General features: G+C 35.9%; 1 protein-coding gene across 1 annotated transcript in view; it reads left to right on the top strand.

The window, feature by feature from the left end:
- The window catches only part of LOC139114728 (nck-associated protein 1-like), a 38,399-nt gene that overhangs the window by 6,798 nt on the left and 18,170 nt on the right, over positions 1-13,431 (top strand). Inside the window, exons 6-13 of the mRNA XM_070676603.1 lie at positions 237-327; positions 818-955; positions 1,439-1,487; positions 5,829-5,988; positions 6,921-6,977; positions 8,236-8,332; positions 9,569-9,731; positions 10,326-10,417. Of these exons, the coding sequence (XP_070532704.1) occupies positions 237-327; positions 818-955; positions 1,439-1,487; positions 5,829-5,988; positions 6,921-6,977; positions 8,236-8,332; positions 9,569-9,731; positions 10,326-10,417 (847 nt within the window). The remainder of the gene's footprint in view (positions 1-236; positions 328-817; positions 956-1,438; positions 1,488-5,828; positions 5,989-6,920; positions 6,978-8,235; positions 8,333-9,568; positions 9,732-10,325; positions 10,418-13,431) is intronic.

Raw genomic sequence — 13,431 nt, 5'->3', positions numbered from 1 at the left:
CTGAACTGCATGGTCCCAGTTCTCATCGCCAATGTTGCATTTGTTACATCAAATTCCAGGTATTTAAGACTGTAACAGAGCTGTACTTGTATTTCAAGCCAAAGATTGCAGAATTATGAAATTGAAAAGATTGCACTGGTAACGACTTTGTGCCTTTTAAAGGGATAGTTTCTATGTAGCTTTCAATCATCAAATGAAAAGTAATTTCTCACTTTAATGTGCAAACTGTGTTACAGTGATCCACACTTTCCACGACTTGGTCAGATGATCATCGATTATGAACATCCTTTGAAAAAGCTGTGTGAAGAGTTTGTACCCCATTCCAATGTAAGTATCTGTATCACGTCTTTGCTTCTCTGTGCTGCAGCACTGTGAAAGCTTTAGACTTTCACTTCAGCATATTACAATGACCTTGTCAGAAGCTGTAACCTTCCATGATTTTTTCACTATTTTTGTTTTGTATGTCAACTACAGTTTCTTGTGCAGTTCCCTAACGCATGTTGAGATACACTGTGTTTAGATTTCAACTCAGCCTGTACATGTGTAGACTACATTGTTGTTGTTGATAGGTGAATTTTAGGCCAGGCTGGAATTCAAATGTCAATAATATTGGCACATTTTGCAAATCTAGATGCTGTGCTTGTAAGCTAAATATTGTTTCAGCATGATTTGGGTATTAAAACAAAAATCTTCAATGGACATACAAAAATAATGACCCTTTACAAAATATTGAACTTTTGGCAAAACAATCGTACTGCAGTGATGTAATGATTTACTGTCTGTGTAAATGACAGAACTGTATCTGTTCATGTTTCAGCTGGTCATCAGTGCATTGACATCATTGCAGTTAGTTTATCCAAGAAGAAATCTAACCGCTGATAAATGGAGAGCCCACAACATGCTGAGTCTTGTGACAACACCAGCTCATATGTTGAATCCTGCTCAGTGTGATACAGTGAGTAACTTTCTCTTTCAAGACAAACCATCATGTAAGGAGATTAAAGGCATAGATATTGTAAAAGTTTCATTTCTCTCTAAAATGCACTACCAACACATTTTCAGATAGTTTTCTATACTCTATAGTCCCCTCCTCTTTATGACACACACACATACACACACATCTAACAGAGGCTGCTGACCAACTGTTCCTATAGGGTAAAGTGCTTGCTACAAAGGGGAGAGTGTTATACATAAAATTTCTTTAAAGTTACATAAAAACAGATAACTTCACCATTATGGAATGGTCAATGTCAAGTTACTATAACAAGTGGAAGTCACAATCAGTTCTGCCAGTGTGATCACAATGATACTACCAAATGACTTACAGTTCACTATTCAAAGAAACTATCCAATAAATATGAATTTCAAAGTCTTCTATGTTATGTTCAAGTTTCCAAAGTTTGACAATGTTATCTCCTACTTTGATTTCTACCTGTAGATGCCATGTGAATATCTGTCACTGGATGTCATGGAACGCTGGTTAGTCCGTAAGTATTACCAGTACAGTGGAGAGGTATTTCTTATACAGGGTAGTTGTCATTGACAAAGGCTTTGAAAGTTTCATGTCATAAGATCAAGAATGCATTTAGTACTACATATGCTATGATAATAATTCATACAGCAGTGTATTCCTATAACTCGTTACCCTTTTTGTTAGGGTTTGTAAAAGTGTACACTTTTCATTCATGACATAATTAAAAACATTTTTACAGTTTCATTCTTCAACAATCAAAAATAACTTTCCTCGCATAGCTATCGTTGGAAATCTATGGCGTTTTTTGCTAACTCCACTATTAAAACCTTTTTCACTATCCATCAAAAGTTGTCTAGCTTTCAAGGCAATAGGATCGACACACACACACACACACACACACACACACACACACACACACACATGCAGCTGGTAATACTTACAACTTTTCAGATGGCCACTCTTGGCAGATGAAAATTTGTATTGTTCGTGCAGGTTTCTTCACATCAGTGTTAATTAATCAGAACCTAAAACCAATGAACTTTGGCAAGTTTGATTCTATTGGCATGCATTTACCACTTTGAAAAACTGGTAAGCATGGGTTTTGAAAATGCTGTGTAGTTTTTAGCTACTATAGACTATAGAAGCTATTGGGATGGGTATCCGTCCGGCGTCCGGCGTCAGTCTGTATGTATGTATGTATGTATGTATGTATGTATGTATCGGTATGTATGTATATGTATGTATGTATGTTTGTCCGTTTGTGAGGCGTCCGTCCACTCAAATATCTTGAGAACCGCAGTACTTACTGATTTGATATTTGTTGTGTTGATGAAAACTATGATTATGAGAAACTTTTTTTTTATTTTTTGATATTGTTGAAAATTTGCAAATTAGCGCCAATAAAAGCGTTTTTGGTACAAAATCTTCTTCATAACTGCTGGTCAGACAGCTTTGTTATTTGGTGTACAGGTCCCTAGGGATAACCCAGCTTGGATTTGTTCAAATTGTGATGAAGTATGCAAATCTGTATTTTTAAGGAGTTTTTTTGTCAATTTTGGTCAATCTATTTCATCAAAACCGCTCGTCTGACAGCTTTGATATTTGGTATACAGGTTCCTACAGGTGGTCTAAATATGATATATTGGATATATGATGAAATCTGCAATTTTGTAATTTTGGTGTAATTTGTGCCATTTTTGGTCAAAAATGTATTTCTCAAAAACTACTTGTCTGATGCCTTTGATATTTGGTATACAGGTTCCTAGGGGTTCTCTCAGTGTGATATAGTGAAATTTGATGAAATCTTCAATTTTTGTATTTTTGGGTCAATTTTTGCCGTTTTTGGTCAAAATATTTGTTTCTCAAAAGTTACTCATCTGATAGCTTTGATATTTGGTATACAGGTATCCTAGGCTTTATCTTAATGTAATATGTTAAAATTACGATGAAATCGTCAATTTTGTATTGTTGCAGCTAATTTTGCCATTTTTGGTCAGGACATCCTGAAATGAGCTATCAAAGATATCCACCTTCTTCATCAATACATGTGTCACAAAAAGTTATTCCCTACATAACACAGCAGAGCTATGTCAACTGTTGGGTCGCTTGTTAGTCCCCACGGACGAAGTCCGGGGGGACTTATAGATTGGGTCATGTCCATCCGTCCGTCCGTGCGTGCGTGCGTGCGTCCGTCCGTTCACGCAGATATCTCAGACATGCCCTGGTCAATTTCTTTCAAACTTTGCACAAGGATAGTACCCTACCCCATACAGATGCATGTCGATTTGTTTCACAATGCGATCAATTTTGGCCATGTTAGAGGACTTTTTAGTTTTCACCTCCATAGACTCTCAAGTATAAGGCAGCTGTCCATAGACTCCCATGTATAAGGCAGTCCATAGACTCCCATGTATAAGGCAGTCCATAGACTCCCATGTATAAGGCAGTCCATAGACTCCCATGTATAAGGCAGTCCATAGACTCCCATGTATAAGTCAGCTCTGCATAGAATCCCATGTATAAGGCCAAGTAAAATAAAAATTTAGTTTCTCATCGTATTCATATAGCAAAAAAGGATTCGGTGACACAGTTTTTAGCCCCACGGATGAAGTCCAGGGGGCTTATAGATTGGGTCATGTCCCTCCATTCACGATGATATCTCAGATATTTTGACAAAATGTCACGTGACCTTGGTGACCTTTGACCTCAAATATACATATTTGTCCATAACTCAGTAACCACAAGTGCTACACCCTTCATATATGGTATGATGGGACACCTTATGACGCCACATATTGCACCTCATTAATTATGTGCATATCTAATTTTGAGCAACCAATAGAGCTAGAGGTCTGATTTTTGGTATATAGGGATAAGTTAGCAATACAATTTTTTTGACAAAAAGTCACGTGACCTCAGTGACCTTTCACCTCAAATATACATATTTGTCCATGACTCAGTAACCACAAGTGCTACAACCTTCATAAATGGTATGATGGGACACCTTATGACGCCACATATTGTACCTCATTAATTATGTGCATATCTAATTTTGAGCAAGCCAATAGAGCTAGAGGTCTGATTTTTGGTATATAGGGATAACTTAGCAATACAATTTTTTTGACAAAAAGTCACGTGACCTCAGTGACCTTTGACCTCAAATATACATATTTGTCCATAACTCAGTAACCACAAGTGCTACACCCTTCATGTATGGTATGATGGGACACCTTATGACGCTACATATTGTACCTCATTAATTATGTGCATATCTAATTTTGAGCAAGCCAATAGAGCTAGAGGTCTGATTTTTGGTATATAGGGATAACTTAGCAATACAATTTTTTTGACAAGATGTCACGTGACCTCAATGACCTTTGACCTGAAATATACATATTAGTCCATAACTCAGTAACCACAAGTGGTACACCCTTCATATATGGTATGATGGAAGACCTTATGATGCCACATACTGTACCTCATTAATTATGCACATATCTAATTCTGAGCAAGCCAATAGAGCTGGATGTCTGATTTTTCGTATATAGGGATAACTATAGAATAGAAATTTTTTGATCAAATGTCATGTGACCTCTATGACCTTTTACCTAAAATATAAGTAACCACAAGTGCTATGCCCTATATATTTAGTAGGATGGGCGACCTTATGACAACACACGCTTTAGCTCATTGATTATGCACATATCTAATTCTGGGCAAGCAAATAGAGCTAGATGTCTGATTTTTGGCATATAGGGATTAATTAGCAATATATTTTTTTTTTTCAAAATGTCACGTGACCTCGATGACTTTTTACCTTGATTATACATATATGCATAACTCAGTAACCACAAGTTCTATACCCTCCAATTTTGATAGGATATTAGACCTTAAGATTTCACATCTTGGACATCATTTATTATCCACATATGTATTTCTTGGATGGCCAGTACAGCTAGAGGTCTGATCTATTTTCCCGATTTAGAACCATAACTTAGACATGCCTCATGTGTTTCAAATTGGGAAAAACAACATAGACCTATGTGCCCATAGATCTCAACATATACACTCCAGTGATACTTCTTAAAGACCACATTTACCTGCCCCATCAAGACTAATACTCCCCTATTTCAAGTGGGGGACTATGTCATTGTCTTTTCAAAACCGCTGTTCAGACAGCTTTAATATTTGGTTAACAGGTCCCTAAGATGACCTTAGTGAGATAATTTCATACAGTCAGGAAATACTTAATTTTGCATGTCTATAGTAGCTTCAGGGACATTGGCCCTATGTTTGAGATTTGCCAAAAATCCATCAAAATTTCAATGAAATTAATGCAAAGTACATTGTATGCTTTTAGAAAACAGGGTTTACCAAGACACCAACACTAAGCCATCCTTTGGAAAGGGAGGGATATCTTATTTACACAATCCATAAATGTAAGATGTTTTTGACCAAATGACAAGTAGTGGAAACATTGTCAAAACTTTTCATGTTGATGATATGATACTTATGGTCAGAAATTTCATGTCCCTATTCTCTGAGTTACATTCTGATGTATTTTACTCACAAATGAAATAAAGTATTCACTATGTTTGGGTATGTTGAATATTTCCTCCAGCAACCAACGCTTAGTAATTGAAATCCCAGGGTATTTATCTCAAGAACTTGCAAACTGTCTTATGTCCATGTCAAGAAGATATCTGTGTGTGTTGTGTGCTATGGTTTGCCTGTTGTAGAGATTTCAGCAGAGATACCATCTGCTGGTAGTTCTTCAAAACCGAAATCAACCAGCAAACTCAAAACTCATAAATGATGTATTTACTATCTATTATGTGTGCCTTAAATGTTTTAGTTGGCTTCATGCTGTGCTATCAGAAGATCACTCAGCCAGGAACACCTCAGACAGAATTACTACGCCAAGTATTGCAGAGCAGTTGGTGTATCACTCTATTCCGTGATGAAGTTCTTCTCCATCATAAACATCTTGAGAGTCTCTTTGAATCTGTCAAAGGGTAAGTAAGGTATTACATGAGGGTCATTGACAAACAGGGTAAAGGTTAAGGTGAAGGATAGTGAAAGAATCTGTAACTTAAAGGGTAGGGGAACTGGTGTGCATAATTCTAAGATGTAGGGTTAATGGATATTGTAGTGAAGGTCAGTGACAGAGATATAGAATGTGATTCTGTAGCTTCAGTGTGAGGGTCTGTGACTGGTTTCATTGTGAGTGTAATTTACTGTGGGTCAATGTGAAAGTCAACAAAAGGTCAGTGATGGGGGTCAATGTGAGTGTAATCGACTTTTGGACACTGTGAAAATCAATAGAAGGTAAGTGACTGTGGGTCATTGAGAGGGTTTGTCCCTGTCAGGTTACTGTAAGAGTGTATTGTTGCTAATATAAGTATCTTGGATTCAAATCTCCAAAAACCAACAGTTTCTCAGTGTTCTCAATAGCTTGGAAAAACAGATGGGTGATCAATTTACATAACAATGCACACTTTGCATATTTTTTGTAAAATTCATGCAATGCACAATTTTAACAAATATTATATTTGTTATTAACATACAAACTGAATCTCCAAAAACAGTCAGGTGGGCCATCCCTCAAGACCCCATGTTTAGACCCCTAGTTTAATACCAAGTCTTCATTTTATTTTTGACCTTTTTGCAGATTCACTGATTTTCTTACTGAGGACATTGTTCTGTGCCGTTATTCTGGTCTTGCAATACTGTTCTGTGTTACAAGTTATTTTACATGCCATGTACTTGTCATTTGTATTCCACTGAGCTATTTGGAAGTCAAACCATTTGAATTTTTATATCTTTATTTCTTGAGACTGAATATTGGGTTTAATACTTTATTACTGAGCGAAGCATAGAACTGTGAATCATTTAAAACAAACACAATCAACTCATAATGTTTACATGTATATTTTTTGGACAACAGGGCAGGGAAGATGGTTTCCCTAGTCAAGGAATGTTGTTCTACAGCAATAACCACAGCGTAAGTCATTTCAATATCTTCTATTGATCTTCCTGAAGACAACAGTTATCCTGTCTCTCAATGTTATATTGCAAAGTGTAAAATCCAGAAATGCTGACCTATTGCTGGCAGTACTGCCATTTTTGCATGTGGCTGTCTGCCTCTCAGTGTAAAGCATCTATAGCCACTATTCAGACATGTTCAGTCAAGGCTAGTCAAGAGTAAAACCAAATTCCTCGTGTTTATCAGATAAAATCGACATCATCCAAAGATCAGACGGCTCTCATGATAACATCATCAAAGGTATACAGTCACCTGTAATCTAAATATGCCCATATATGGTCAAAGGGGTGTCCTTGGTATTCAAAATGCCTATGTGAGGGCGCTGTTTTTAAAAAGCGGCCACCTGCTTAAAATCTGTGATTGGTTAGATTTTCCCTTTCCATGGTAACTGTGGCAAAAAAGGAACGGTGACAGTATACCTTTAAAGTCACACTTTGCAAACTGTTGTTGACATTGAATTTTTAATTGGTTTATTAGAAACACTGTGCTTTCTATTCATCTGATCATAAATATGCCTCTGTAATACTAAGACATGTATGATAGGATTGTATAACAAACTTCAACCCTGGTATACCCATCCATAAATATTTTGTTACATGATCAAATATGGCGTCGCAAAGGCTATTTAGTAACGCTGCGTTTTTGTGTTCAAAGTCACAACGTAGATACACATTTCTTGTTTTCTTTCAAACATATTTGGAGATGGAATGCTCATCAATTATATCATTTCACAAAAACACTCATCAATATATTTCCATGATATGATCAAGCATGTCTTATAGAAGGAACTCTTATTAATCATATCGCAGAATGATCTACTTAAGGCTGATACATGTTAATTTAATAGTCTTGCCTTCTGTTGCTTTGTACACTCTGTGTTACCACATATCAGCCATTCACCGTAGGAGACTCTAAAACCACATCTGCTATCACTGGAGAAGACCATGGTCTAAATATTCATCACAACCAATACATCATTAGTTTGAGCTGCCCAGTTCAATTTACTCTGTCTTTCCATAAGGTCATTTATTTTAGAGTTAGTTACATTGATTGATGTATGATGACCAGCACACTCAATGACTGTATTCAAAGTTGTGAAAAAGGTAATGCAACTAAAACTCATTGTACTTCAAGTAGTTCTGAGTGATCAAGTAGGGCATGTCTGTATCATTTTCAGTAATCTGACATTAACTTAGATCTTAAACATGTTATACAGAGGTGGAATACGAAAAGAAAGGCGAAAATATCTGAGAACATCTCTGAAGGAACTCTCTTTGATTCTGACAGATCAACCTGGACTTCTTGGTCCCAAGGTAAAACATTACATTTTGTCTTCATTATTGAATTGATTATCACTCCAAACTTGGAGGTTTTTGTGCACAGTCATAGTTGCAATGACCCTTTGAACTTTGACAGTGTGCGTGCTGAGTAGCTAAGTTGTCTATTGCAGACAAGGTCAAGATGAGGTAACGCACAGACAACTGACAGTTAAAAAATCAAAACTGGAGCAGTGCAATCATTGAAAGGTTACAGTGCAGTGGCCATAGTCAACCTAACCAACATTCCAAGTATGACCATTACATATCCAATTCTTGCTGACAACTTAGCTGTTGAGCACCTGTGAATCCCATGGACAGTATTGTATTGTATTTTGATTCTTTAGAACATGAACTCACGTTACATTTCAAGCATTCACATACTAACATTTCAGAAAAACATAATATTCTGTGGTGGACTTGAGGCGTTCATACATTTGTTCAAGCATAAGATTTTGTTCAAACATAAGAGATCATGGACATATTCCCAATCAAAATAAATGCTGGAAAGTTTAAAACAGTGTCCTCCATTGTCTCCTATCATTGTAGGACATTGAGAGTGCACTCCTTTGTTCATATAATGTTGATTGGTTGTACGTTTGATACCCACACAAGGTTTGATGAACATTTGACTCAAAATGAACATTGCTTTTGCTGTGTAGGAATGACTTGGGTTTACAAAATTGGCACAATGATGGAGACAGCAACATGGTACTGCATAGGGATTACCCCAAAATTCCACCAAATTCTCACTTATCGGCTTCATGTGCCTCCATTATGTCAGTAAATGACTTGTTAGGATGGTCAATCCAGAAATTTCCTGAAGTTCATTCCCTATAGCATACAATACTGTATAAGGTAAAATCAGCAAACATGTCCTGAGTGAAAGTTGCTTCTGCATTTTCGACAGAACATGCAAACGGTGAACTGAACATGTGCAGTAACTCACAAGTAAATGTTGAGATTTGGAGTGATAACAAACTGTGTATTGCAGACTAGAAATTCTTTTATTAATTAGTATTTTAATGTGTAATTTTTTTCAGGTAGCTGTTTCAGCCATTCTCACACATTATTTAGATCATTATTGGTTACCTTGGTGATTAGTCAATAAGATCATGATTGGTTACCATGCAAAGTGGTCAAATCAAATGTCAAATTTATTTTTCAATAGAAGTTCATCACTTACATGTATCATATTTCAAACCTTGATGTCAATTTTATCGTTTGTTTAAGGTGTTGTATGTTTTCATGGCGCTATCCTTTGCTCGTGATGAGGTACAGTGGTTGGTACGTCATTACGAGGCACCATTACCTAGAAGTAAAGCCAGACCAAATACAGAAGATTTTGAAGACCGGCAATTACCTGAACTCTTGTTTCATATGGAAGAATTGAGAGGTACTGTTCAAAAAATATTCCCTGACTAATTTAATGATTCCAAATATGATATGCCTTGTTTCTATGGATCAGGAATGTCACTGTCAGGGTCCGTATGCTCCTTGAAAGACATTGAATTATGAGTGACTTTGAGTGTTTGGACACTGTAATGTCTGTAATACATTGTCTGAAAAGTGCATTTTTTGTTGTTATAGTTAGGAAGATATAGTTATATCAGCGTGACTGCACTGAAAATTTCATGTTGTTACCTCCAGGAAGAATCCTGAAAAATCTGACGGACATACCATTGCAGTGTAAACACAGTGAACAACAACAATACTGATTTAATGTTCACCTTTAAAGAAATACCAGATTAAAGTTTCAAAGATGTAACAGAATGTCTCAGCCTGATTGATGTTTAGGAGCAGTATCTTCAAGTGAGAGAAAATTTGAAGTGATTTTAACTAGCGTAGAAAAGTGTGACACTGATTCTACTATTCAGAAGAAGACACTGCTCACAGTATTTATGATACAAATGTTTGTCTGTGTGTCTGTATTATGTGTCTGTGTGTATGTCTGTGTCTGTATTGATACTGATATATCATTCTTTTCCAGCACTGGTTCGGAAGTACAACCAGGTGTTGCAGCGGTATTACATCCAGTATCTATCTGGATTTGATGCAATCGTACTCAACAACCTGGTACAGGTAAGGCTGTCACTTTGTAAAACATGCCTACATTGTAAAAATTGATGGTGCTAACACACATGTATTACATTAGTACACAGTTCATCACATTCTGCTTGATGATACAATCCTTATAGCAAAAAGATCTAATAGATTGAAAGACTTCTCTGAACTTTTTTGTACCTGACGTGTTTTCCCCATAAGAAAAGATTTTCACTAATATGTCTTATGATAATCTCATGGGAAGAGTTGGTTGTTACCTGTTAGATGCAAACTCTGATAAAAATGATAGATAAACAGCTTCATTTAGTTTCATGTGGAGTAAATATTGGATATGTTGGAATGGGAGTGTAACTAAGGAAAATTGTTAACACTTTGGAGAAAGATGTTGGAAAAAATGAATCAAATTACAAGTTGCCAAAAGAAGTAGAGCTTATAGAACAATTGATTTGTATGACCTTTCACCCAAATGAAAAAATCTTATATCTTGTATAAAATTTAACCTATTGCTGACAAAAATAATTCTTCATGCAGTAATTTTTTGTTTTGAAGAAAGTGACAGCAGCCAAAATAAGACAGAAAATATTTGTAATCTGTGTTCCGCTTTACAATCAGTTCCAATGAAATAAATTATAATAAAGAGTAAATGTAAATGGTTTATTCACATTACACCGTCACTCCAACCCTTGAAGCTATTTAGGTACAATTACTTTATCTAATATTCTCCAAGAAACTTTATCTGTGCAGGCCATTTCCATCTGCCTTTAATCTGTCAAGTCAGTGTCTGTATTGTCAATCATCTGCAGCATATCATCTATGTTTTTTGTTCTTTGTTCAACAAATCTCAACTTTGTGATTTTATCCTCATGATTTGCAACACAAGGAATACATTAATAATCCTTATAAACTCCTTGTTTACACAATGGCCATCACTGCAATTGCTGTACTACACCACAGATTCTGAATTGCTGCCCATCAGCAATAGTATGCAGGGTGTTAGATATAAGTTTTGACCTCTTATATTCATTGCATAAACTCAGAAAGTGATGTCTATGTGATCTTGTAGCAGTCAAAATAACAGTAGAAAAATTTCTGAACACACCACTGCACAACTACCAGTACAATACTCTGCTATGTTTAAAAGTTTATTGATACTTGTTCATCTTAAAATCTCTGGTAACATTCCAGTTGAAAAGCTGTCAGGTGAATCTTAGCAATGATGCTAGCTTTGCAGCTGCCGCAAAACACGAAAGTAGAAAGGCTTGACATTATTTTCATATGTATTGATAGTTTGTTTTGGTGTAGACTTTATTGAGAAGTGCTTTCTCTTTTTATTTTAAAATGTCATGAAAGAATTGCTGTAGAAGTCATTGCTATTGAAATTGTCTTCTGTAACACTAACACTAACTGTTACACTGTTACTAGTCTAAATATGTCAAGACTTTGTGATCAACCTGCTGACTCTGTTTAGATTGATACAGAGCATATTGAGTTTTGCAAATGATTCGATACTGAAATGAGATTTTATTAGCTCATATTTGGTTTTGTATATAAAATACAAAAAAGAGCTTATATGATGAGTCGGTGGCGTCTGTATGTATGTATGTGGGTATGTATGTGCGGATGTATGTCCATCACACACAAAGGCTCCCATACCGCCAAAGCTACCATCTCAGTATTTGGTGTACAGATAGATGCAGGGGTTGATATGTGACGTTGTTAAAATGAACATGTTAGTGTCAAAAATGTGCAAATGAGGTAAGAAAAAGAGAAATCCTGCAAATGTGCAGGAGTGATGGCATGCAGTAAGAAACAGGCCAACTCCACTGATCTTGAGTCATTTCATGTCATTGTTTATGAACTGTTACATATTAACAGACCTGCTCAAACCATAGACAGTAGAGGGGGGTAGACTGTCTACTGTTACTAACTCAACAACTTACACAGACCTATTTAAAGACGGGCTAGCTGTTTCTGCTATACATGTTGCTGAAGTTGACCTCCAGTACCTAAAGTTTCAGACCATATTTACTTTTGTTATTCTTGTTTTTCTGGTTTAAATATTTCTTGTTGTTTTTCTGGTTGTACTGTGCAGAAATCATTAATTGTCATAACATCAACGTAGAATTTTCCTCCACTGAACAGATAGAAACAACATTTATCGTTGATCTTTTGTACCCATACTGGTATATACCAATTCTGATCAAATTTGAGCGACACCGTATAATTGCGGTATTTTTTTAACTATTTGTCTCTTACACTGTGTATCATTTGCAGGGAAATGTTTAGAATGTAAGACAGGGATATTGTAGTACAAGTAATGACATGAAATACCAAAATGACACGTAGAGTGTCTGTGTGTCAGTGGATACATGGCAACGACCTAAAGACAGGACATTTTGCCATGTCTCATTATTTTCCAAACAGTAATCCATCAGTGCTATCATTTCTGATGCTACTGTTGTCTTGTCTTATACATTTACAAATCATATTGATGTATCTGATATTAATGGATGGGTTTTACAGATGGTGTGTTTGGATTTCTCTGACATTCATACTAGCATCAACATTTATATTCACCCATGTATTTTCTTACAACAGAAACACGTGCCAAATATTTTCAGTTTTTGCTAATTTTGTTATATATTGTTATCAATAGAAATAACACTTCTGTCATTTTGTGTCTGTCATTTATGAACGATATAATCTAATGAATTGATATCTATCGTTTATTTGAAAAACTCATCTCCAATGACATCTCTGATTCTGTTTGATCTTTTGATTTTGAATCCTTGATTGAAAAAGGATGTCAACTGGAGACGAAAGGTACCAGTTACTTCCCTATACCAAGATTTCACCTTTTGAAGGACATTGTGTTTTGGTAGCTGATTGTTGCATGGTTTTATCAATACGTACTGTAGTATTCAACTGCAAATGAAAGACAACTTTGAAACCAAATCTTCCTGTGTCTTTGTAACTAACCTTCTAGGCTAAACTACCTTCACATTGACTCTCTTTATAGAAAGGTTTGCTTT

The sequence above is a fragment of the Ptychodera flava genome, chromosome 16, assembly GCF_041260155.1.
Source record: "Ptychodera flava strain L36383 chromosome 16, AS_Pfla_20210202, whole genome shotgun sequence".
NCBI classification, from domain to species: Eukaryota; Metazoa; Hemichordata; class Enteropneusta; family Ptychoderidae; genus Ptychodera; species Ptychodera flava.
The sequence above is the reverse complement of the archived record's forward strand: the minus strand, read 5'-3'. Positions and strand labels throughout refer to the sequence as shown.